We start from the raw sequence: 22,067 nt of genomic DNA, 5'->3' as shown, positions 1-22,067 counted from the left end.
CAGACGGTCCTTCATTTCGACGTGTTTGTACAATATTGTTTTTATAGTGTCTTTATAGAGATCGCTTCGAGATAATGCTGGCTCTGGCTCTTTTTCGCACCCACAAACTCAAGTCAGTGTGTGCGACTCAGAACAATCACAGCATCAACAACTACCACCAAATAGAATTCAACCATAACAAGCATGAGCAGGACGACAAAAAGAGTCAGAGGCCGCATGCAGCCAATGGAGCATGGTCACCCACCCGCTTCGGTGTTAAAAAGTGATAGTCTACAACTTCACGATGAAGCAGACTTGATCAACTTCCGTGCCGATGCATTCTCCCGTTTCATCAGCAATCAAGACCTTCTAGAAACAGCGGCTCTGAAACCGTTCCATACATCAAAAATAGCACCTCCTTCGCCCTTCCCGGTGCACAAGAAGAAGCTTTACGAAGAAGATGCCACAGACGATAAAGTGAAAGAGGTACTTCGAAATCTCGAAAAGGAGGATTTTATTTTCGGGGACATAAGGCTCATGAAGCTCAAGGGCAAAATGATTGAGGAGGAGATTGAAGAAGACCGCAAAGCTTTGGCCGAAATGAAGGAAGACCCCGATAAGTCATTCAGCGACGAAATGACGTTTCAAAAGAAGGCTGTGGCACAGCTAGCGAAACTCCATCGCGAGTGTAACGACGCACAATCGCTTGAGAAGCTCGAGAATGCTTTGGAGGACACTTTGGCGGAATATGAGGAGAAGTACAACAAGAACTACAAGCTACAACAAACCGCGTACACCAAGCGGTCCATTCCAGCAGAGGAGTTGGGTGCCACGGTTGAAAAGGCGCCTGAAAACTACAATCCACGTCTGATATCGTCCTTCTTGGACATTGAGGATAAGCCCGAGGAGAAGCAACAGGACTTCCAGGACCAAATGTTTGGTGACCATCAGAACGACAATAACGGTCAGCTTTACATGCAAGGCAACGGAGACGAAGACTTTGCCATGGCGATGATGAATGAACACGGTAGCGAAAGCCATCAGGAGAAACCCGATGTTCCTGCTCCACAGCCAGGGCAGCCAAACAAGCAGGACAATAATGAAAACGATGTCAACATGGAGGATCTTAATCAGTTCCTCGCAGACCCACAGGGTAATGATGACATGATGGGTGATGACATGGACGCGTTGATGAACTTTGGTCCTGACAACGAAGAAGGCGGAATTATGGATGACGACGCCTTCAACTCGGATTTCCTCAGTCAGATTGATCACACCATGGAGTAGTTCTTTCCCAATTCCAGGATGATTGCACGTGCTGAAGCCTGGTGCCCCTCACGTGCGACATCTGAAAACGCGAGATACCTGGCAAGTATGTAGGTGACAAAAAAATACCGATAACAGGTAACATCAACAGCTAACGGACCACAAAACACACGGCCAGCGGGACACCAACACCAAATAAACCCGGATTTCCCTTTAATAGACGTTTTTGTTAATTTCCCCCTAGTGTGTCCCGGCACAAAAACTCCACGGATCCGGCATCCGGACCATATGTTGATACCCCAGAAACTACTACAAGAAATCTCCGAAACATGCTGTTGAAACAGCAACAGCAAGCCCGTAGCCGGTTAAGGCTGCAGCGGCTTAAAATCAGTTTTTTTGGTTACCTCGTTGTGTTGGTATTCTTCGCCGTGCTCCAGTTCATCGGAGTTTACTTTTTCTCCAAAGGGTTCCTTCTATCTCGACAAGTTTTGCCCGACTTGGCAGAATGTGGTGATTCCGGCTGTTTACCAGCTCAGTTTGAGAAAACTGTCATTGTGGTCATCGATGCTTTGCGTTTTGACTTTGTCATACCTGTGGATGATGCTGATGCTGATCCCTACTTTCACAACAACTTACCCATCTTGTATGATCTCATGCAAAAACAGCCGGACAACGCTGTACTCTTAAAGTTCTTGGCTGATCCACCCACAACAACGTTGCAGCGTCTCAAGGGCCTTACCACCGGAACCCTACCGACATTTATTGACGCTGGTTCCAACTTTAATGGTGAGGCGATAGACGAGGACAATTGGATTCTTCAGCTTCACAAACAAAACAAATCTATTGCATTTATGGGAGACGATACCTGGGATGGCTTGTTTAAAGCGTATATCAACCCAGACCTCCATTTTCCTTACGATTCCTTTGACGTGGGAGACTTACATACCGTTGACAACGGTGTGATAGAGCATATGTATCCATTGCTCGAACGCAGTCGTTCAAAGGAGTGGGACCTTCTCATTGGACACTTCCTCGGCCTAGACCATGTGGGACATAGATTCGGGCCCCGTCACCACGCTATGAAAGACAAATTGCATCAAATGAACTCTGTCATCGAGGACGTGGTGAACAAAATAGACGATAAGACCTTGCTCATCGTGATGGGCGATCACGGAATGGACTCCACAGGAAACCATGGTGGTGATAGTCCCGAAGAGTTGGAAAGTACACTTTTCTTCTACTCCAAGAACAGGAAGTTTCACATCAATAAGCACGAGGCTTCCGAGTACGACCTTACGAATAAAGGCCGGAACTATAGAGCTGTTAACCAGATCGATTTGGTTCCCTCGATCTCTTTGCTAATGGGATTGCCAGTTCCATACAACAATCTCGGATTTCCAATAGATGAGGTCTTCAGCAACGACAAAGAGCTTAACTTGGCCAGTCACATCACCATCGAGCAAATCAATAGATTCAGAGAGGTTTCGAATGAGTTTGGACTGGATGTGAAGTTTGCGGAGAAATACCAGTTTATTTCAGAAAACTTCAGGAAGCATGGGAAGAACAAAAAACATTTTTCAGACTTAATTCAGGAATCTAAGGCATTTCAGGAGGAGTTTTTAGATCATTGCAAGGGACTTTGGGCTCGGTTTGACTTGGTACTTATAGGGCTCGGCATCACGGTGATGCTATTATCCCTCTCTTTTGCCATCACGTACTCACGCTCAATTCCTTCGGTGAGAGTCCTGACAATGTCCTTTGAGTTCATCGGCTCCATAATTGCGATGACCCTTTTGGGCCTTGTCTCTAGCATTTCCATATTTATTGTTCTACGGCCCTCAGGTGTCACTCTTCGTACCTGCTTGTTACTTGGATGTGCAATTGGCATTTCCATTGGCTTTTGGGCTCCGATTATGGATCGGTTCAGCGTTATTTGGCTTTGGCATCAGGTGAAAGACTTTTTCAGTTATAATCTTAACAGTTGGTCATCAATGGGATTGTTGATGGTGCTCATGCACAGCATGATTTTTGCATCCAATTCTTATGTTGTTTGGGAAGATAAATTCGTGAATTTCTGTCTCACCACATTTGGATTCTGTTGTTTTTTTGGGTGTCTAAGAAGTCCCAAACTGTTCAATCAACGTATTTTGGGAGCTCTGCATGCGGCCACCTTTATCATTTTGACGAGGTTGGTATCAATGATCAATTTATGTCGTGAAGAACAGGAACAGTACTGTGTGTCGACGTTTGAAACTCATTGGTGGACAATTGTGCTATTGCACGTTTGTCTGTACCTATTACCTACTATCATCAAATCTTTCTACACGCTCACATCTTCTTATCATTCAGCAGCACCGTTGTGGATTGGAACTGGAATGAAATTCCTTATGTTCATGAACGCATCATACTGGACGATTGAATATGTGGAAAATAATGACTATCTCGGCGACATCGCTAAGTCCTTCATCGATCTTGGGTTGACCGAATCTTTGAAGCTAGGCATTGCTCGAATTGTGTTGTTTATTGCCCTTGTGCTTGCCAATTTCAGCTGGTCTCGGGGTCCCTTGTGTGTCAAGATAGAAATGTCTGATGCACCCGAAAACAACAGTCTTGAGATGTCATCCGACTCTGATGATGAAGGAGAGACTTTGTCACCAAGACCTAGACAACCAAGACAGCCATCAGCTACAATTCTAGGCTACGAAAACGTTTATGGCTCGTCATACTTCTTGCTCATTATCAATGCAACTTGTGCCATTCTTCTAGTTACGCAGCCGATTGGAGCTGTTTCATTGTGTATTATGGTGGTGCAACTTTTGTCGCTATTAGAGCTTTACGATATCTTGAACCTTCAAAGAAACTTGGTCGCTGTGATCGTGTTTGGGCTTCTTGGTTATCAACACTTTTTCAGTACGGGGCATCAGGCGGCTATCCGTTCGATTCAATGGGAAATCGGCTTTATGGTGAATCAAAAGGTTCTGTACATCCTTTCTGGGTTAACGATTATACTCAACACATTCGGTTCCTTCTTCATTATATGCCTCGCGGTGCCGCTCATCACCCTTTGGAGGATTCCTCCATCAGCAAAACCCATCACGCTACTTGCGCAAGTGGTAACTAATGTTACTACATTGCTCACGTATCAAACTATTATCAGCATCATGAGTTTCATTTTTGCTGCCCACTTTAGACGTCACTTGATGGTGTGGAAGATTTTTGCCCCTCGGTTCATGCTTAGTGCGCTTTTGCTCATCGTTTTCAACGTCTCACTCACGTTTGGAACGATGTGGTTTGCCACGTCCCGAGTCTTGACCCAGGTCAACCGCATCTTTGGTAAGTGACGATGGTCTCACTATAGAATACCTAAGCATATTTCGCAGCCAAACGTAGTTGACGCACGTGACCTCACAACATATCAGCCAGTCTATCGAGCTCTAAAGGTAACCACAAACACCATGTGCCGGTTCATGATCTACAAGGGTAAAGAGCCTATGATGCTCTCAGACCTACTTACAAAACCAGCACATTCCATTATCAACCAGTCATTTGACTCACGTCTCCGTATAGATATGAGAAACCCTATCAACGGAGATGGTTTTGGTGTGGGATACTATCGAAAGCTAGACCAGCCTTGCATATTTAAAGCCATCACTCCAGCTTGGAACAACGTCAATCTTAATTCATTATCGAACTGTACAGAATCGCTGCTTGTCTTTGGTCATGTTAGAGCCTCTACTCAGGGAGTATTATCTGAGACTAATTGCCATCCATTTCTGTACGGCAGAATCATGTTCATGCATAACGGAGGAGTGTCGAGTTTCGACAGGATAAAGAAGAAACTCATGAACCACGTGGAGGATAAGTTCTTTACATTCATTCAGGGTTCTACTGATAGTGAGTGCTGTTGTGCTTTGCTACTAGACACCTTATATAAGATGGGCTACGATCCTGAGGACCCTTCAACCGTTTTTGGGCATAAGGTTTTGAGGCAAGCCACACTCAGAACGATCGATCTCATAAAGACTTGGCAATGTGAAGTAACGGAAGAGCCTTCCTTGTTAAATTTTGCTGTGACAGATGGTGAGTCTGTGGTGGTAACTCGTTACATCACATCAAAAACCGATGAAGCAGCCTCTTTGCATTTCAGTACTGGCCTGCGGTTTTTGGAGTACGAAGATGGATTGTACAAGATGGAGAGGCTCAACAGATCCCAAGATGTTGTCTTCGTCGCCAGTGAACCTTTAACATTTGAACGTGGAGATTGGATCTGTGTCCCTACAAACACGATGATTTCGATCACCAGCAACAACACTGTTCTCATGCATCCAATTGAAGATGAGTTCTGGAGTGACGGCCTAGCTGAGAGATCCTCTGGTTTGGCCATGAGCAAAGGTCTCATGGGCGGTGTACCAACAAAACCTAACACTAAGCCTAGTGCTGAAGATGAAGTCGATAGCACTGTAGCTCATCTCCCTCCTTTGGAAAGAGAAGGAAGAAGAGCAAGCGAAATTGCATCATAGAGTAGCTGGAACTACGAATATCTAGAAAAATGGAAATCGTATTTCATTAGCATCATTAAAGTTAAATGCATGCACAGCGTAGTCTATCGCGAGCGCCTCGGAGCTCAAGCTGTTTCATGACGTGAATGCTGTTCGTGTTGAGGTCGCTTTACTTTGGTTGAGCTCAACCTTTGCTTGCAACTCGTGTGAGTTTGTTGTCCTTGTTATCCTCGTCATCAGTGTTCAAGGGAATGTCATCATCGTCACTGTCGGAGCTCGACGTGGAGTCCTCACTCAGATTGTTTGTGTGCCCTGGGAATTGGCGCATGTTGTCCTTGACAAGTAGTCCCTGTGAGTCGTATAATGGATTTGCCTTCTTGTATGACATCCCATCATCATTGGGGTCAATGTAATCGTCATCGTCCTCATCTCCTTCGCCGTTTCCAGAAACATGGAGGAAGTCCTTGTACTTATCTGAGTCGTCTTCCGACTTCAATTCTTTCGCCTTGCTACTGAGCGAGGACTGGAATGCATTGGACCCGGAGATCGTGAGCTGCAGGGACATATAATTAGCAAAATGATCGTCGTCATCCTCAGACTCGGACTCATCGCTTGAGCTAAGCTTATTACTGTCCTTCTTTTCTGTGTCAGTCTCTTCGCGGCTGTCAACATCTTCATGGAACTCTTCCTCCTTTTCTTGGTGCTCGTAGCTGCTGCCAATCAAATCATGATCGATATTGGGGTTGAGACTCAAGCCACTGTCAAAATCACTCTCCTCAATAATTTCACCAGTGCTCTCATCGAAGGTATTGGAGCCTTCATCGTCATCAACATCACTTCCGCCAAGAATTGCATTATACTTCTTTCTCGTATCATACAATACCTGACTGACGTAATTCTCCCAAATGTCGTCCTCGATCTTTTCGTCAATGAACTCACTGACAGTGCCGACGGGGTATAATTGAATAAACTTCACAACTTCCTCTGCTATTAATGTCAAGTGACCCATGTAGCCGAGTCTCATACCGCAGTGCTCCTGCTCATACTCTGAACAAAGACGCTGGCCCTCCGTAATTTTATGAGTAATATTTCCGGAGTGGAAGATATCAATCGCGAGAAACTTGTTGAAGCCAATGTCCATGGAGCCATTCAACACCTGTTGAACAATATCAAAAACCACGTTATGCAAGAAGTTATTCCATGGGAATTTGAAGAACATGGACAAGATGTTTGACACGATTTGAGAGTCGTACAAAGCGATCTTGAGGTAATCACCAACAACAGGGCTGCTTCTGAGTTCTTCCTCGGTTAAGTTCGAGTTACTGTGGGGTGGCTCGTCTTCGTCACCACTATTTTGGTTTCCATGATGGGCGACTGAAGAGTCTTGCATCTTAGAATTAAAAGAGTCAATGGTGTCATTGAAATCGTTGTCGTCATCAAATTCATGCTTTGGGAAATCCTTCTCAAACTTTTTGGTCAACTCCTTCTCTGCGTCGAGACTGGGCTGCCAGTCATCGGCAGGAAGTTCGATGACCTCGTTGTACTTGAAGGCGACAGGGTCAAATTCCCTCATTTTTTTTCTAAGTTCGTCTCTGATCTTAACCACATCAAATCCCTTGTTATCATTGAGAAGAGCCATGTTCGAGCAGTGCAAGAGCTCTGCAATCAACTCACAGATCTTGAAACGTTCAAATCCCAAGGGCTCGATTTTACCGAACGTGGTGAGCAATGACGAGCCCTCGTTGACGTGTATCAACAACTTGTTGAACTCGTCGATCTTGCTGCCAAACACCTTCAACAAGTGACCCAAGTAAATTGGATCTCTGCCGGTTGGTGGATGGCTCTCCAAGGTGATATAAAGGACCGGTAAGATGTCGTAGTCAGAATTGTTTTTTCTGATGATCTCAATGATAATACCCACACCATTTGCCAAAGCGTAGCCGCCTTTCAACATGATGTCACGAAGGCGGGCCATGATGTCATAGGAAACAAGCTCACGAGTGAGTTCATTGGGCCCAATGGTGGAATTATCAGTGGTGGAGTTTGCCGAAATGGTGATAAGTGCTTTTAGGAAGTCCGCAGCCGATGATTGTCTAACGAGCAACTCGTCCATGTCCGCGTCGGAGTCGGACGTGTCTAGGGCCTCAACAAGCTGCGGAACAAGTTGCTGATCCTGAAGAAAGTCTATTATGCCGGTGGAGTTGTCTGGCTTATCGGTGGAGATAAGCTTGAGCAAGAAATCCATGAGGGGTGGGTTGGACAAGTGGTTCATGAACTTGCGGACCAACGCAGGCTGGTTGTCAATGAGGTAGGTGATCATCTCCTCACACTTCATATCCAACAAGTGCTCCATGATCTTCATGAAGTAGGTAGCCAAGTTGATCGACAATGGCTGCTCCAAGTCAAGAATGGACCACAACTTGTTGAGATTCTGCGTCGATTCCATCACGGTATCGGTGAGCGACCACACGTCAGCACTCAAGATCTCAGCCGAGAGGGTGGCGTAACGCGATCGTCTTTCCTCAGACAGCTCGGGAGTGGCCTCCTCTTCCTTGTCAGGCTCCTCCTCGGCCGTTTCATCTTTATCTTCCTTTTCCTTGGACTCTTCCGCCTCGTCGTCTTCGTCTTCCTTCGACTCAACCTTCAAATCCGCCAGGAGATGAAGTCTCTTCAAGCTCATGGCAAGCTGTTCGCCCAGCAAGCTCTCCAGGATCAAGAGGTCGACGAGCATGCTGATGACGTTGTCGTTACGCAAGAACTCGAGCAACATGGAGTTGTTGGACATCAACTCCTGGAGCAAGTCGTTCTCGTCCAAAAGCTTTAGGAGCACGCCGATTGTCTGGGAGTCGTCCTGGGCATTGTCATTGATGGTGTGGTTTTCTAGAATGGAAGTGACGTTGGAAAGCGAGGTGAAGCCGTTACTTAGCTTCCAGAATGAACCCGACATGGTGTAAAAATTGGGGATTCAGGGGTTGCCGGGACCAGTCACACGGAGGCTTCAGCGGGTATAATGGGGGTGGGGGGAGAGAATGGAAGGAAGGATCCGTGGAGGTTGGTGGTGAGTCGGTTGAGGTTGTTGGATGCAGAGAAGGAAAAAAAAAATAGCCAAAAATGAGCCAAAGGAAAAACAAAAAGGTCGAGCGAAAAAAAATTGCAAAAGTGGCTGCGACGGCTTTCGAGATGAAATTGGGATGCTTTTGGAAGCTGGAAGGCCTGGTAGAAAGTGTAGCGTGGCACTGTCCGTTGCGGTTCCAAACTTAGGCGACAGACAGCGTCTCGAGACCCCTTCCCACAGTAGTTTGCGGTCCAATGGAAGGCGTTTCCGTGGAGATAAGTTCAGGCGGAAATGCAGATGTGCAGAAATACGAAAGTTGGTGAAATGGGAAGATTCTCGATCTGGTGGCGTACAAGGGGGTTTTTATAGTGAGTTTGCTGTCGTGGCTGAATGGCTGCAACAGTGAGGCTGAAGGAGACCACCCGGATACCAGGGGGTCGATGTTCCAGAAGATTGACCCGATTTTAGGAATTCAGGGATTTAGAAGTAGCCACTGCCAAAAAGGAGAATCTGCAAATCGTGACTTAAGCTTTCGTTTAGCTTGTTGTCTAGGTCTGGCTGCTTAGTCACCGCACCGGTATTCTGGTTAGTAGCATGTCTCACACCGTGTAGGTTAGGCAACACACTTTGGGAGGTATACGGATGACTTTGTGGAACCAGCGAGGTGGTGATAATAGAGACGTTGTTATTGGGTGAAAGACGTGGGAAGGTATAGGATTTCGGTTGTATGAATTCTGGATGTGGTCTACTTGGTGAGTTACAGATATAAGTTGTGGCAGATGTGGAAAAGAGTTTTTGATGGGATTTGTTTTTCCAGAGAGTTCAAGCTCTGTGATTTTCTCGATAATATGGGTGTTTTGTGGCTGTGGCTGTCACTCCATGGATGGTCATCTTCAAGAAAGATATGGCTTACTATTACGCTGAGGATCACGCGAGTGAAAAGATGGGAGAACCTTATCGTCAAAAGCGTATTAAAGGCTGCCGTGTGGGTGCTAAAAGTTCGAAATGTCGGACAACTTTTCATTAATCCGATACATGAGTAACCAAAGATGAAAGAGATTTTTAGATAGCATCCTGTAGTACCAAGGTATGCTCTTCAAAACAATTCGAATCTCTCACTTTGCAGTGATTCACCATAATTCAGAACTGTCTGGCTGTTCATGCCTCGGTGTTCCACTGTCTCAGTATTTCGCAGCCATGTTGAGTTGACACAACCATCCATAAACTACATGCTATCGTATCAAAAAACGGATTCTTTCGATTCAAATGAGTATCTTTAAAAACGTCCTTCCTGAAAAATCTTTCCTGTTGTCTCCCTCCTTGAGTCAAATCTGAGTGGTCAGAACTAACTAGGAGATCTGAGCTATGAGGCTCGAATCGTCCACCATGAAAAAACAATCTTAGCCACTATCACCAAAAAATAGAAAATCATTCATAAAATAAAAACCCTTCCCTGGTCAAACGTCATGTCCCAATGGTCAGAGCCTACCTGGTCTTGGGCTTATGTGGGAGGTACGGGTGTAGAAGGATTTTTTCATTCCTACGTCTTTAGCACCAACTTCTTCAATCCAACATACATGCTTCGGACAGCTTTTACCTCGTGCAGACTGCTTTCGCTGTCGGCGTTGCTCCGAAATGCTGCACCTGCAGTGTCGTCTGCCTCCAAAGCTCTTCCAGACTTGACCTACCTCAAATTCGACTCCAACGCTTCCAAAGATCTTTACGCTGTGTGTAAGATCCACAATATTCCATACATGGTTACCAAAGGTGACAAGCTAATTTTGCCTTACAAGATCAGAAACCACGAAGTGGGCGACGTGTTCAAGTTGGACAATGTTGTCACTCTTGGGTCCAGAAACTTCACTTACAACGACAAGGAAGGTATCCCAGAAGATGTGTTTGAATTGACAGCTACGTTGGCTGAAATCACCAAAGAGCCTAAATACCAGGTTGTCAGAAAGAAGCAAAGATGCAGAAGAAAGAAGACTACCGATGTCGAGCCTTACCAGACACACTTGATCATCAACGAGTTGAGGTTGAAATGATCGCCCTGTAAATATCACCCGGTCTACTTGTATACTACCATAATCGTCATTAGTCATTCATTCATCTCTGTAGTTACACCCGTCTAGTGTTGAACTTGATCACTTCACGGAGCTTGGTATCATTAAAGCGGAAGCTGGGGTCCTTCACCATGAACGGATGCTCAAGAAGTTTTTCTGCCGTGGGTCTGATTTCAGAGTCAGTAGTGAAACACTGTTTCAAAAAGTCCTTTGCCTCGTCACTGACATCATCTGGGATCGGTGGGGCAAGCTTTGTCTTTCCGATCTTGTAAATAGCACTAATGACCGCCTCGTTCGACCAAGGCCTCTGCCCAGCGAACATCTCGAGAACGACACATCCTAGCGACCATATGTCGACCTTGGCGCTGTATCCTTGTTTCTTGTCTTCGACAATGTTGTGAATGACCTCGGGTGCCATCCAGAACACTGTACCTTGCATCGACATCTCAGCATTGTTGCTGTAAATATCCTGAGACTTCTTGGAAATACCGAAATCAGAAATCTTACACGTACCGTCAGTTTCAAGAAGCAAGTTGTCGGCCTTCAAGTCTCTGTGCAAAATGCCGTTTGAATGCAAGTACCTCAAACCATCCAACACCTGTCGTGTGATGAACTTAACAAGAGGCTCATCAAACTTTCCAAACGATTTGAGGCAGGATGAAATCGACCCGCCGCCAACGTATTCAAGAAACAAACTGTAAGTGTTCTTCTTCTGCTCAAAGCCCAAGTACTGGACGATATTTAGGTGGTCCAAGTCTTTCATCGTCTCGACCTCCTTATGCAAAGCATCAAGACCGTCTGAGTTCTTGTTCCAACTGTTAGTCACAACAACTTGTTTCACTGCAAGCATTTCACCGGTAGTCACATTAAGTGCCAAGTAGACAGATCCAAAAGAACCTCTTCCGATAAGCTCACCCTTTATCCAAGCAAACTCCTCAAATTTAGAGCTTGCGCTTGATCTTATACGACTGACGAAACCCTTCTCGATCTCTGCCGAAGTGACTTCGATGAGTTTCTGGCCCCACAATTTCGTATTCGATCTACGAAGCAGACCTGAGCTCTTTTCATCCGGGCTTTTGGCTGGAGGATCGGGGAACTTTTTGTTGGCTCTTTGACCAGCTAAACGCTTGTTACGTGCCTCATTGGCAACCGTACGAATGGTCTTCATTCTCTTGAAAGGCTTACCTCCATTTTCAACAGGAATCACTCCATCCTCGTCGTTGGGAGGATTAATTGGCGAATTGTTTGCGTTAGAAAACGTCCTAGAAATGGATTCCTTTCTCTGTGTAGGGAATGATCTCTTGGGACTGATGACCTGGGCAACAGGAGAATCAGGGGAAGCGTCAATAATCGGCTTATCAAGATTAGTGTTGGGGAAATACTTCTCAAGATTATTGTAAACTTCTTCCACGGGTGGTCTCACATTCATCTCTCTCAATTCGGCGCTTTGACTATTCTTCGTGGGCTTCATGAAGAAGTCTTCCTCGTCATCGCTTTCGACTGTCGTCTCAGCCAGGCTCTTCTTTTGAGACATTGGTTTAACGAAAAAGTCGTCATTGTCAGAATCTTCGTTCGTGTCAACGGCTGGTACCTCCTGGGTTTGGGGTGGTTTTGCTGATGCTGGTGAAAATGATGGTGCATCGTCGAAGCTGAATTCGTGTTCTGCAAATGCGTTTGCCTCTTCTTCCTGCTTACGAAGCGAGGCCAGCTTGGATGTTATACGTCTTCCGCTACTGCTGCGAGATAATGCTGGCAGGACTGAAGCACCCAGTAGAGTTCTAGATCTTACTGAGCCTGTTGGAGGAGGAGGGGCCTTTCGCTTTGCAATGAAACTGCTAGACCTCTCATACTCCAGACCCAGCGAAGAAGCCCTGGAGGCGGCCTTGGTAGCACCCTCTCTAAAGATGGCAGAGCGTATCGCCTTTGTGGAAAGACTGTTCTTATCCTCCAAAAGAGCAGCATTAGCATCTTTAGCAAAAGTATTTTGATGTTTTGCTTCTGGAGATCTCCAGCTCTTAGAGGTATCAGATATCTCTGGAGCAAGCAGAGCTTGAGCCAGGTCAGTGAACTCGACCTTACGCCCAGTTTGCAGGCTATTGTTGGGTTGGAGAAGATTCTTTTTGCTGTGCCTCTTGTTGACGGGAATGGTGAGTTTGAGTGGATGTTGGTAAGGGGTTGTAGGACCTCTCGCATCTTTTGGATTCTTGATCTGTGAGAAAGCCTCATGATCTTTGAAATTGATGTAGTCTATTCCCTTGTCTCGAGCATCCTGCAATAGATATTGAGGAGTGGCAGGATACATCCGTCCATTGTTATCACCAGTGAGATCGAAGGATCTGGCATCTGATGAAGTACTTGAAATAGTGTTGGTACCTGGGGAGTTCACAATTTGCTGGATGTGAATTTTGCAAAGCGTATTTTGTCGAAGAGCCTGAACTATGACGTCGTCGCTCATCGCCTCACCGGGAATGCAATCATAGTCAGTAAGATGAAAGGTTATGAGGCCAAAACTGAGGAGATCCAATGATTTATAGATCCTCTTCTTCAATGATTCCAAATCGTCAAGATCTTTTGTATAGATTCTCAATGGTTTGAAAGAAACGTTGTCTTTGGAAAGTAGAATAAGCTTCGATTCATCTTGAAGACTGCCTTTCGGTACTGGTAAGTATCTAGCGTCGATAACTTCCTTCTTTATCTCTGCGCTGAGCAGGCGTTCACTTTCTGCAGACGATTCGTTGACTTCAAAAGGAGGGAACCCGGTGGAATTCGTAGATATTGGGGAAAGCGTACTATCATCTTGCGAACGCTGCAAGCTTAATAGTGAGTCTCTGTTCATGAACGAAGTCTTCTTGCTGGACAGATCAGCTCGCCTATGTTGTGGCATGACATAGCTACTTCTCTTGTTTCCACTTGATTGTCTCCCACCAGAACTCCCAGAGCTAGGGTGCACTTGTTTGACAATCCCAGCTGCCTTGTCGCCACTGTATTTCCAGATTGAGCTGAATATACCGCTCATTCGTTGACCAGTTGAGTTTCTTGGATCATCTCCACTCAAACTGGCAGTGCTTGCATTTGCCTTTGTCGAATCAGTGGATGGGGTTCTGTGGTGAAGCCTAAAAAACTTGTGGGCGTGTGATTGCGACGAATCTCTTATTGGATTGGCCTTTGATGAGGTTGAAGGCTCAACGTAGGAATAGGGGCGAGGTTTGGTGGGAACAGATGATGACAACTGTGTTGATAATGTTGCAGATGACTTTCTATTCTCTGCCCGCTTTTGAACCTCAATTTCAGGAGGAGCCAAGGTAGAGCTAGTGCTTGTGGAGGAGTTTTCGATATCATGGAGCTCCGAGCGTAACAAGTGAATGAACCTATCCACTTCACTCTTGTCCTCACCCACACGTAGGCTTCTGCTAAATTGTCTCCAGACCATTGACGATGATTCATAATTGCCAAGTTCCAAGAATCGGTTGCCTGAGATTTCATTTCTCCTGAACGTTTCTTTCCACGAGGGATTGAAGTTATGAAAGTCTAGCCAGGAGATCACATTGTCCATCAGCCATCGCGTAGTCGGATTGAGTGCTGGTTGTGAAGAGTGGGCGCCCATTGCATACCTGAGGAACCTTTGCTGGTTGTTACTCTTGGTGAGGGTGGATGATGTTGAAGTTGTGGATAGCGTAGATGACGCCGAATTGTTTCGTAGATGCTCTCCACGTTTGCTGGCGTTCAGCTCTTGCAGACTGCGCATATCATCCTTGACAGGCTCTCTCATTCTTTGTTGATCAATCTCCGGTTGGAAATTTGGACGAGATCCACTTGAGTAAGTTGATCCCGAAGTCAATGATGCAGCAGTGCCTCTTGTCTCAATACTAGGATTCAATGCCAAAGCACTGGAACTGTAGTCGTACTTGCCGATGATCAGGCCAACCAAGTTCGAGTTCCCTGATTGAAGAGACTTTGGAGGCAGCGAGGATTGTATCGTATTTGTCTCATCCTCAGACTGACTCATTGGCAGGGTCTTTATGCTCACGAAGTCGGCATTTTCAAGCTCATCTTCGTAAGCAAGTCTCGGTGAAAAGTGGAACTCCCTTGCAGATTCGTCAGCCTCGCTGAAGCTGAACAGATTCACATTCGACGGGACATTTTCAGAATGTACATTTTCAGAATGTACATTTTCAGAATGCACATTTTCAGAATTTGAAAGCGGTTGTTTCTCCAACGGTTTCTGGTCTTCCTCGTTCACACCCACTCGACGGGAGCAGGTACTGCTGGTACGTGAGAATGTTTCCATGAACTGAGACTCACGTTTGACCGGGATTTCAAAATCCGGCTCGTATGTTGAGTTCACGGGATAGCTTCCGACGCTCGGCCTCTGTGACCCATTGCTTTGGGAATATAGACTATCGCCAAAACTGGTCAAGGACGAAGGAGAATGCAGACCTCTGTTCCTCGCCATCACATCATCGGATACGATTCTCTGGGGTTCCTGGATATCATGGTATGCCTGGGATGGCCTTATCCGCAGAATGTCGTGGCTTGCAGACCTTCTATTGGGGTCGCTAGCTGACGGTACCCACGACATGGAACAGGTGTAGTTTGATCCGAAGGAAGTTCGATTGCAGTAGTATTTACCCTCTGTGCACAGGACTGACCAAATATAGAAGCTTCAAACTGATAAGGGATAACACGGCAAAGGCAAAAAGGAGAAGAGGCGATTGGGATAAACGGGTTGGAAAATGTATGAGAATTGCCGATTATTGTATAGGATAGTGCCTATGCTTCCTGGTGAATCGCATATTCACATTTGCAACCATGTCTCACTCGGGACCAAATACGCTGTCATAGGTTTCGAGACCAACTTTTGGAGAGCAGAAAAAGTTACATTGTCGTAACAAAGTCTTTTGTAGAAATTGTTTTAAAGAACTTGGATTTTCTTATTTTCTTCAAAATTACACAATTTTTGTATGACCCGGACAGAGTAACCAGGCTCTAATACTGATGCAAACAGACCGCGCATCACTACTACATCAACACTGACATGCCATGGTAGAAGATACCCAAGTCTACCACCTAGTCAGGGATCTCCATCTGCTTCAAGACCTACGAAATGGAGAAGCACAATTCCACTCACTTTTTAAAAAAGTTGTCGAAGACGTCCTACGGTTGGTTGGCTTGAAACATAAACATAGAATCAAGATAACAATCTACACGTCCCAATTCCCTGCCTTGACCTTGACCTGCTATTGCAAACCTCAAAGGGCGAATGAAAAACCGAATATTCAAGAATTGGCACAGTATGAACCACATTCTCATGGCTCCTCGTACTTCGATCACCTACTACAAGCATTATCCACAACTTCTATTGATAAAGGCCGGCCTAGATACGTCAAGGAGAGCTACACGGCAATTGTCGAGGAGCTTTGTCGATATATACAGCTGGCTCTGGAGATATACAGCTATTCCAAGGACCATTTAGCAGAGTTTCTTGGTCAGTGTTTGATACACGAGTATACCACAGCGAAAAACCTTGATCGAAAGGTGGAACAAACCACAGATGAGACACAACAGCTTGCCTCTGTGCTAGATGAGCTACTAAACAAAAGTACGGGATCAGATAGTGACTCAATTTTTGAGTACACTGTCCCTCCAGCGTCTAGGACAGGGCTTTTAAACTTCACATGTGACGATGAAGCGTTTAACAAGGCGTACGAAGCAGTCTTACATCTCACACTTCTCAAATCAGAGACTTCGGTTTACAGCAGTGTCCCCTCTTTGGTAAGAATCTTACTACTGATGCTCGAGAAGCATCATGGCATCGAGTGTATGGAGATTGAGTCGTTCGAGAATAGAGAGAAACAGCTTCAACTATTTTATGAATTCTTTCTCGGCTCAGAGCAATTGTCTGGAATCGTACCAAGTCAGTACATTCAGCAAGCTGAATCGATTTTAGATTCCGTTGAATTCCCAACTGATAGTCCATCGTTAGTCAAAGGCGATGAGTCCGATCACGAACTCGCTGGTATTGCCGAGACTCTGGTCTCTGAGGGATTTCTGCAGCACGAGTTTGGTGAAATATTATCTAATTTGAGCACCGTTGTCAACCTCCTCAACGAGTATGACCCTCAGTTCCATCCTCAATTGCCTCAGATTTTCAAACAATATGCCCTTCTTGTGTATGAGCAGTATACCGATTTGGCTTGTTTGGCTGATTATAAGTATGTTGAGGAGTTAACTAATCTTGTCGGCCAAATTGCCGAGTATGAGGCGAACGAGGATATGAATGGCGACCTGGTTCTATCGATTATCGATCGTCTACATTACCAACAGGGGTTTTTGACCTCCGAATATCATAATTCAACAATACTCATGCGCTTGGCGAATAGAATCTGGTCATCCTCCTATGAGATCACGAAACAAGTGTTTCGTAAGTGGAATAATAGAACGATTTCTGCTATTCATCTCGGCTCAAAGCTTTTCCAGAATTCACTTGAAAGAGATCTGAAGATCCTCAATTCGAGGTTCAATATGTGGTATAATAAGTTCATGAGACTGCTGATGTTGATATCGCAAGCGGAGAATTATAGTGGCAAAAAGCTTCTTGCGAGGGTACTCAAAGATCTCTGGATACCAAAATTGATACATGTGGGTGACTTGGAATATCAATGTCAAAGGTTTGTAATGAAGAATAGGCTTTTCGCATGGAGGGCTCGAACTGAAAGACGCTCTCAGATGAATCGCAAGCTGCGAGAGTTCTACGATCGAAACCTTGCAGGAGCATGTTTCAATCAGCTCAAAGAAAAGCATAAGCATTACGAAGACAACGTTCGGAAAGCGCTAGCGATCAACCGCAAAGTCGACAAAAAGTGTGACAAAATAATTTTGCAAAACGTTATTCGAAAGTGGCATAGACTGTTGGACTCTTCCAACCGCTCCGCAACTCGAAGCATGGGAAGCACCAAGGACTTTGTTTTGAGTAAAAAATTGATCGCCCTTAACAAAATCGAAACTCGACACACGTCAAGCAAACATTTTAACATTTGGCACAAGAAAATGCGCTTGCTTCAAACGTACTCCAAGTGCTCTCGTGTTAATTCCAATAATACGAAGGCATTTTTCTTCCATGGTTGGAGGAGAAGCTTTATGTTGAAGGGCTTACAAAACGAGTGGGAAGCGAAGCAAGACCGAAATTTCGCCCGATCGGCACTCCAAATTTGGTCGCAACACAAGAACCACAGGGTGCAAGCTTCTGGCTATCAAAGAAAAATCCTACTCGGGCGTGTAATGAAAAACTGGAAATTGGCTCATAAGAAGAAGAATTCTCGTCTTGACCTTCTGTTGGGTACCATATACCTTAAAGCTTGGAGATTGAAGATGCTATCGAAAGATCTCGCTGATTCTGACTCAAAAAGGATACTTGAGAGAGCGTTCTCGAAGTGGAAGTCCATGAATGTCATTCACTCTGAGAATGAGACACAAGCTTCTCACATTGCCAAATTGAGTCTTCAAAACGCTACGCTAGCTCTTTGGAAATCAAGAATGGACATGCATGAGGAGTTAAGGCTTGTTGCCCAGCTCAACTTCGAAAGACAATACTTCTTGAGATGGAAAGAAAAAACGTCGGAAGCCAACAAGTGTCTACAATTAGCTGCCAACTTCCGAGAAAACGGTCTTCTGTTCAAAGATAGGTACTCGGCGAAGCTCCACATCAGACTTTGGCAGAATCGAATTGTCTCGAGATTCGAGGCGTATGCAAATGAAGCTGTTGATAACTTCCATGAAAGGGTAAGACATAAGCGGACTTTGTCAATATTTATGAAACACTGGCAAAATGAACGTGCCAAAATCAGTGCAAGAAGGAAGAAATTGAATCTTCTACTTCAGCAGCACAATACGGCTAGCCCAGCTCTCGCACCAGTACTCAATCACTGGAAGGACAAGGCTCTGCGCTACCAAGAGCATCATGCCATGAGTCTCGAATTTCATGATGCGGTGCTCCACAAAAAAGTGATGGTGCTCTGGTATGAGAAACTCTTGATAAAGTCTAACTATCTTGAGGAACTAGCGGACGACTTATTGAGCCAGAAGAGCTATGCAACTTCGCTTGAGTATCTTCAAAAATGGAACTTAAAGTACATCAAAACTTACAAGCGAAATTTGCAGACGTGTACTATGTTTCAAGAGAAATGGAATGCGTCTAAGGCAAGGTCGCTTTTGCAAGTGTGGAGATTCAAGGCACTTCATAGGGAGTACACCGAAGAGAAACAGGAGGATGACTATGTGGAAGCGGATACCAGCGTCTTCTTCAGTAGTTTGTCTCCGCTTGCAAAGAAACGAGGAAGCTTTCTCGAGGGACACAGCTACTTACATACCCCTGTGAAGAAGCAGGTTTCTAGCATTCCTTTCACGCCATCATCTAAGATTCGCAGGACGAGTCCGACAAGATTGGATACCAATATGAAAATGACTTCAGACAAAATTGATGCATTGATTAATCATTACAGAAAGGCTAAATCTAAAAGAAGTGGAGGTGGGAAATTATCATCCCTAAGGCTTCAAGATATTTCGACAATTCGCTTGTCACCCCCTCGGCCAAAAACTAATTATTCAGGTCTTCCCTCGAGACCACCCGCTCCTCAGTTCGAGCGAATCTTGGAAGCGTCACCAAAGGCAACCTCATCACCATTCGAGCCTAGGGGGTACCAGAAGCTTCCATCTCCGCTCCCACTGGCAGATATTGATGATACTGTGCTTAGCACAGCAAAGAAACTCAAGAGATTTAGACCGTTGGTGATTCCAAACAGCGAGTCTACAGGTGGAGCAGGCGGATCTCCTGCTGTAAAGCTTAAGGAGCGTCTCGAAAATGCGTCTCGTTCATTTAACGCTCATAGCGTTTCCTAAATTAATTATTGATAGCAGTCTCATAAGCATCCTCGAAGCTATCGATCTCCTCGTTAATTGCATCCTTGACAGCATCAGCGTCAACTGGAGGAGGCTGGTCAATTGGGGGCTCCTCGGTGGCCTTTGCTTGTTCATCACTTTCCAAATTAAGATAAACAGGAATAGCATCCTGCTGGGTTCTTTCATACACATACAAGTAGCTCCTTGTCTCGATTGTAGTTCTGAGAAACTTCAACACTTTATCCTTGTATTCCCGAGGACCTGCTGTTCCAGCAGGAGAAAGTTCCGCGGGAAGTGCTTGGAACCGTTGAATATGCTGAACAGTGTACATGAAAGGGAAGAAATTAATTCTGGTGAAGGAATTAACCGTCTTCAACTTCTTCCAATGAGTGCGGTCATACTTGATGAGAGTCTCCTCCTTTCTTGGCTTGTCCATGTCCACCTCGGTGATGATATGCGTGAAATTATTCCACAAACGAGACAATTCTTCAAGTTCTTCAGTTTTGTCAAATACCACGTTTGGTGTGTGTAATTCTGTGAATTTTGTGATTCCACTCATGCAAGATGCCACATCCATGTGCACAAAGACATTTTCGTTTGCCTTGGAATGAACAATGTAGTCGTTCAAGAATGTGATAGCCTCGCCACCAGGGTAATTGAAACTTGAAGCATAGCTCATCATGAGAGTATAGACAACCGAAACACCAGTACTTGCAAGCATAATAAACAACAACAATTTATGAGCAAACAGGGTTGACCACTTCCTCGTCACATTGGCAAGGCCATTGGCGGCTTGCAAAGTGAAGATTGGGACAGTGTAAACGATAAACCTCCATTCTTTGTGAGGCTGCTTGGACATGAAAGCAATGAAAAGAACGGAGGAGATGGTCAAAATTCTGAGCGAGTTTCTGGCTGGGTGTGTGACGATTAATTTGTTATCGTCGGTGACCTTTGTTGGAGTTCCGTCATTGGCTGGATCGACCAGAAGACCCAAGACTACCAATAACAAGATGTGGGGAGGGCGGAAGAAGTTCAATAAGTACTTCTTGAAGTAAGCACCGTAAGGCTCGACGCCCCATTCGGAAGAATTGCCATTGACCACATTGAACATGAAACTCTCGAGCTCAGGCCAGACCCATTCGCCCCAGAAGTAGGAGTCCACAAGCACAGTGACAAGAACTCCGACCACAGTTCCCACCACCAAGAAGTACAGGTTGATTTGGATATCTGACTGGCCGAAACCGAGAGATGAAATGAACGAAATGGTGACTGCAAGAACACCGATTTCGACACGGAAGATCACGGCGGTGAACGCCAACCAGGTCAATCCCGCCAAATTTCCTTCAATGAGCTTACCAAAAGCATAAGTGACGAAAGGCAAGGCAATGAAGTTGGGCAAAGTTCTGGTGCTGTAGTAAGGAACATGAAATTGGACAATCAAGAACAAAGTGTAGAAAACGCCAATAGCTCCTCTAGTCTTAGCATTCTTTTCGATAAATGCCACCTTGTTAATACTGTTTCTCAACTTCAACAAGCCGAAGACGTTGGCCAATCCAAGTACACCTCGAGCCACATATTGCACGACAAGCTGGCTGTCTCCGTCCTTCACTACCAAAGGCACGCCTTTAACCAATGTATGGCCGTAGTCAATGGCCTTCACAATGCCTCCAATAATCAAACTTCCAACAAAAGTTCTTGGAACCACGCCAGGAAATATCTGGTGGTCATAGTTCTTGAGTTGGTCTGGATGGACACCGTAATTGACGATATCATGGATCGCCTGGATATTGAAAGACTCCTCGACTTTTGAGAATGGAGCGTTCCAGAGGTGGTAGAATACCGCTGCCACCAACAACAAGTCCAAGAAATAAACGAACTTCATCTTGGAGTGGTTGATGGAATATGTGGAGCAAATTGTGCAGTAGGTGCCGCTCGCCTAACCGGACTGCAGTCCCAGCAACCAGTAGACGAGGCCAAAAGATTAGGAAGTTTTCTCAATAACATACTCTAAGACTTAAAAAAGTATTCAATTGCTTTTAAGTGACTTCATAAAATCTGTTTTCAGTGTTATATTTCTACGTAGACTGTGAAATGAAGTGCTGGGACTGAGTTAATTGGCTCGATTAGATAGTCTTGCTAGAAACCAAAGCTGACAGTCTAATTCAACTCTTCTAAAAAATGAGTCTTCTCCGCATAGGCACTGCTTTACTCGACATGAAGAGTTAGTGGCACAGCTTCCATAATCGTTCGAGATTTGCAGCCATTCCTACAACTGCCCAAGTGAAATTTACAACCCAAATCTTTGGACGC

At 45.1% G+C, this 22,067-nt stretch overlaps 7 protein-coding genes across 7 annotated transcripts; 4 read left to right on the top strand and 3 right to left on the bottom strand.

Annotated features, from left to right (window-relative positions):
- Nucleotides 1-183: 183 nt before the first annotated feature.
- Nucleotides 184-4,586, top strand: C7M61_002395 (uncharacterized protein; the record flags this gene model as incomplete). Its single annotated transcript, XM_024857770.1, has 3 exons — nt 184-1,240; nt 1,732-3,099; nt 3,595-4,586. The coding sequence occupies 3 exons, from the start codon at nt 184-186 to the stop codon at nt 4,584-4,586; spliced, it is 3,417 nt and encodes a 1,138-aa protein (XP_024714269.1).
- Nucleotides 4,587-4,700: 114 nt separating this feature from the next.
- On the top strand, nt 4,701-5,765 carry DUG3 (glutamine amidotransferase subunit; the record flags this gene model as incomplete). The annotated part of the gene is made up of 1 exon (XM_024857769.1): nt 4,701-5,765. One exon carries the CDS (start codon nt 4,701-4,703, stop codon nt 5,763-5,765), a length of 1,065 nt encoding a protein of 354 aa, XP_024714268.1.
- Nucleotides 5,766-5,928: 163 nt separating this feature from the next.
- C7M61_002393 (uncharacterized protein) lies at nt 5,929-8,691 on the bottom strand (the record flags this gene model as incomplete). Its single annotated transcript, XM_024857768.1, has 1 exon — nt 5,929-8,691. The coding sequence occupies one exon, from the start codon at nt 8,689-8,691 to the stop codon at nt 5,929-5,931; it is 2,763 nt and encodes a 920-aa protein (XP_024714267.1).
- Nucleotides 8,692-10,376: 1,685 nt separating this feature from the next.
- On the top strand, nt 10,377-10,844 carry C7M61_002392 (mitochondrial 54S ribosomal protein bL21m; the record flags this gene model as incomplete). The annotated part of the gene is made up of 1 exon (XM_024857767.1): nt 10,377-10,844. The coding sequence occupies one exon, from the start codon at nt 10,377-10,379 to the stop codon at nt 10,842-10,844; it is 468 nt and encodes a 155-aa protein (XP_024714266.1).
- Nucleotides 10,845-10,917: 73 nt separating this feature from the next.
- Nucleotides 10,918-15,441, bottom strand: BCK1 (mitogen-activated protein kinase kinase kinase; the record flags this gene model as incomplete). The annotated part of the gene is made up of 2 exons (XM_024857766.1): nt 10,918-13,727; nt 13,758-15,441. 2 exons carry the CDS (start codon nt 15,439-15,441, stop codon nt 10,918-10,920), a joined length of 4,494 nt encoding a protein of 1,497 aa, XP_024714265.1.
- A 461-nt stretch (nt 15,442-15,902) lies between these two features.
- Nucleotides 15,903-19,339, top strand: SFI1 (Sfi1p; the record flags this gene model as incomplete). Its single annotated transcript, XM_024857765.1, has 2 exons — nt 15,903-19,244; nt 19,286-19,339. The coding sequence occupies 2 exons, from the start codon at nt 15,903-15,905 to the stop codon at nt 19,337-19,339; spliced, it is 3,396 nt and encodes a 1,131-aa protein (XP_024714264.1).
- Nucleotides 19,340-19,758: 419 nt separating this feature from the next.
- Nucleotides 19,759-21,639, bottom strand: ECM39 (dolichyl-P-Man:Man(7)GlcNAc(2)-PP-dolichol alpha-1,6-mannosyltransferase; the record flags this gene model as incomplete). Its single annotated transcript, XM_024857764.1, has 1 exon — nt 19,759-21,639. One exon carries the CDS (start codon nt 21,637-21,639, stop codon nt 19,759-19,761), a length of 1,881 nt encoding a protein of 626 aa, XP_024714263.1.
- Nucleotides 21,640-22,067: the final 428 nt, after the last annotated feature.

Source organism: Candidozyma pseudohaemuli, assembly GCF_003013735.1.
Source record: "Candidozyma pseudohaemuli strain B12108 chromosome Unknown scaffold00004, whole genome shotgun sequence".
Lineage (NCBI taxonomy): Eukaryota > Fungi > Ascomycota > Pichiomycetes > Serinales > Metschnikowiaceae > Candidozyma > Candidozyma pseudohaemuli.
This window is presented reverse-complemented; position numbering and strand designations above follow the sequence as displayed.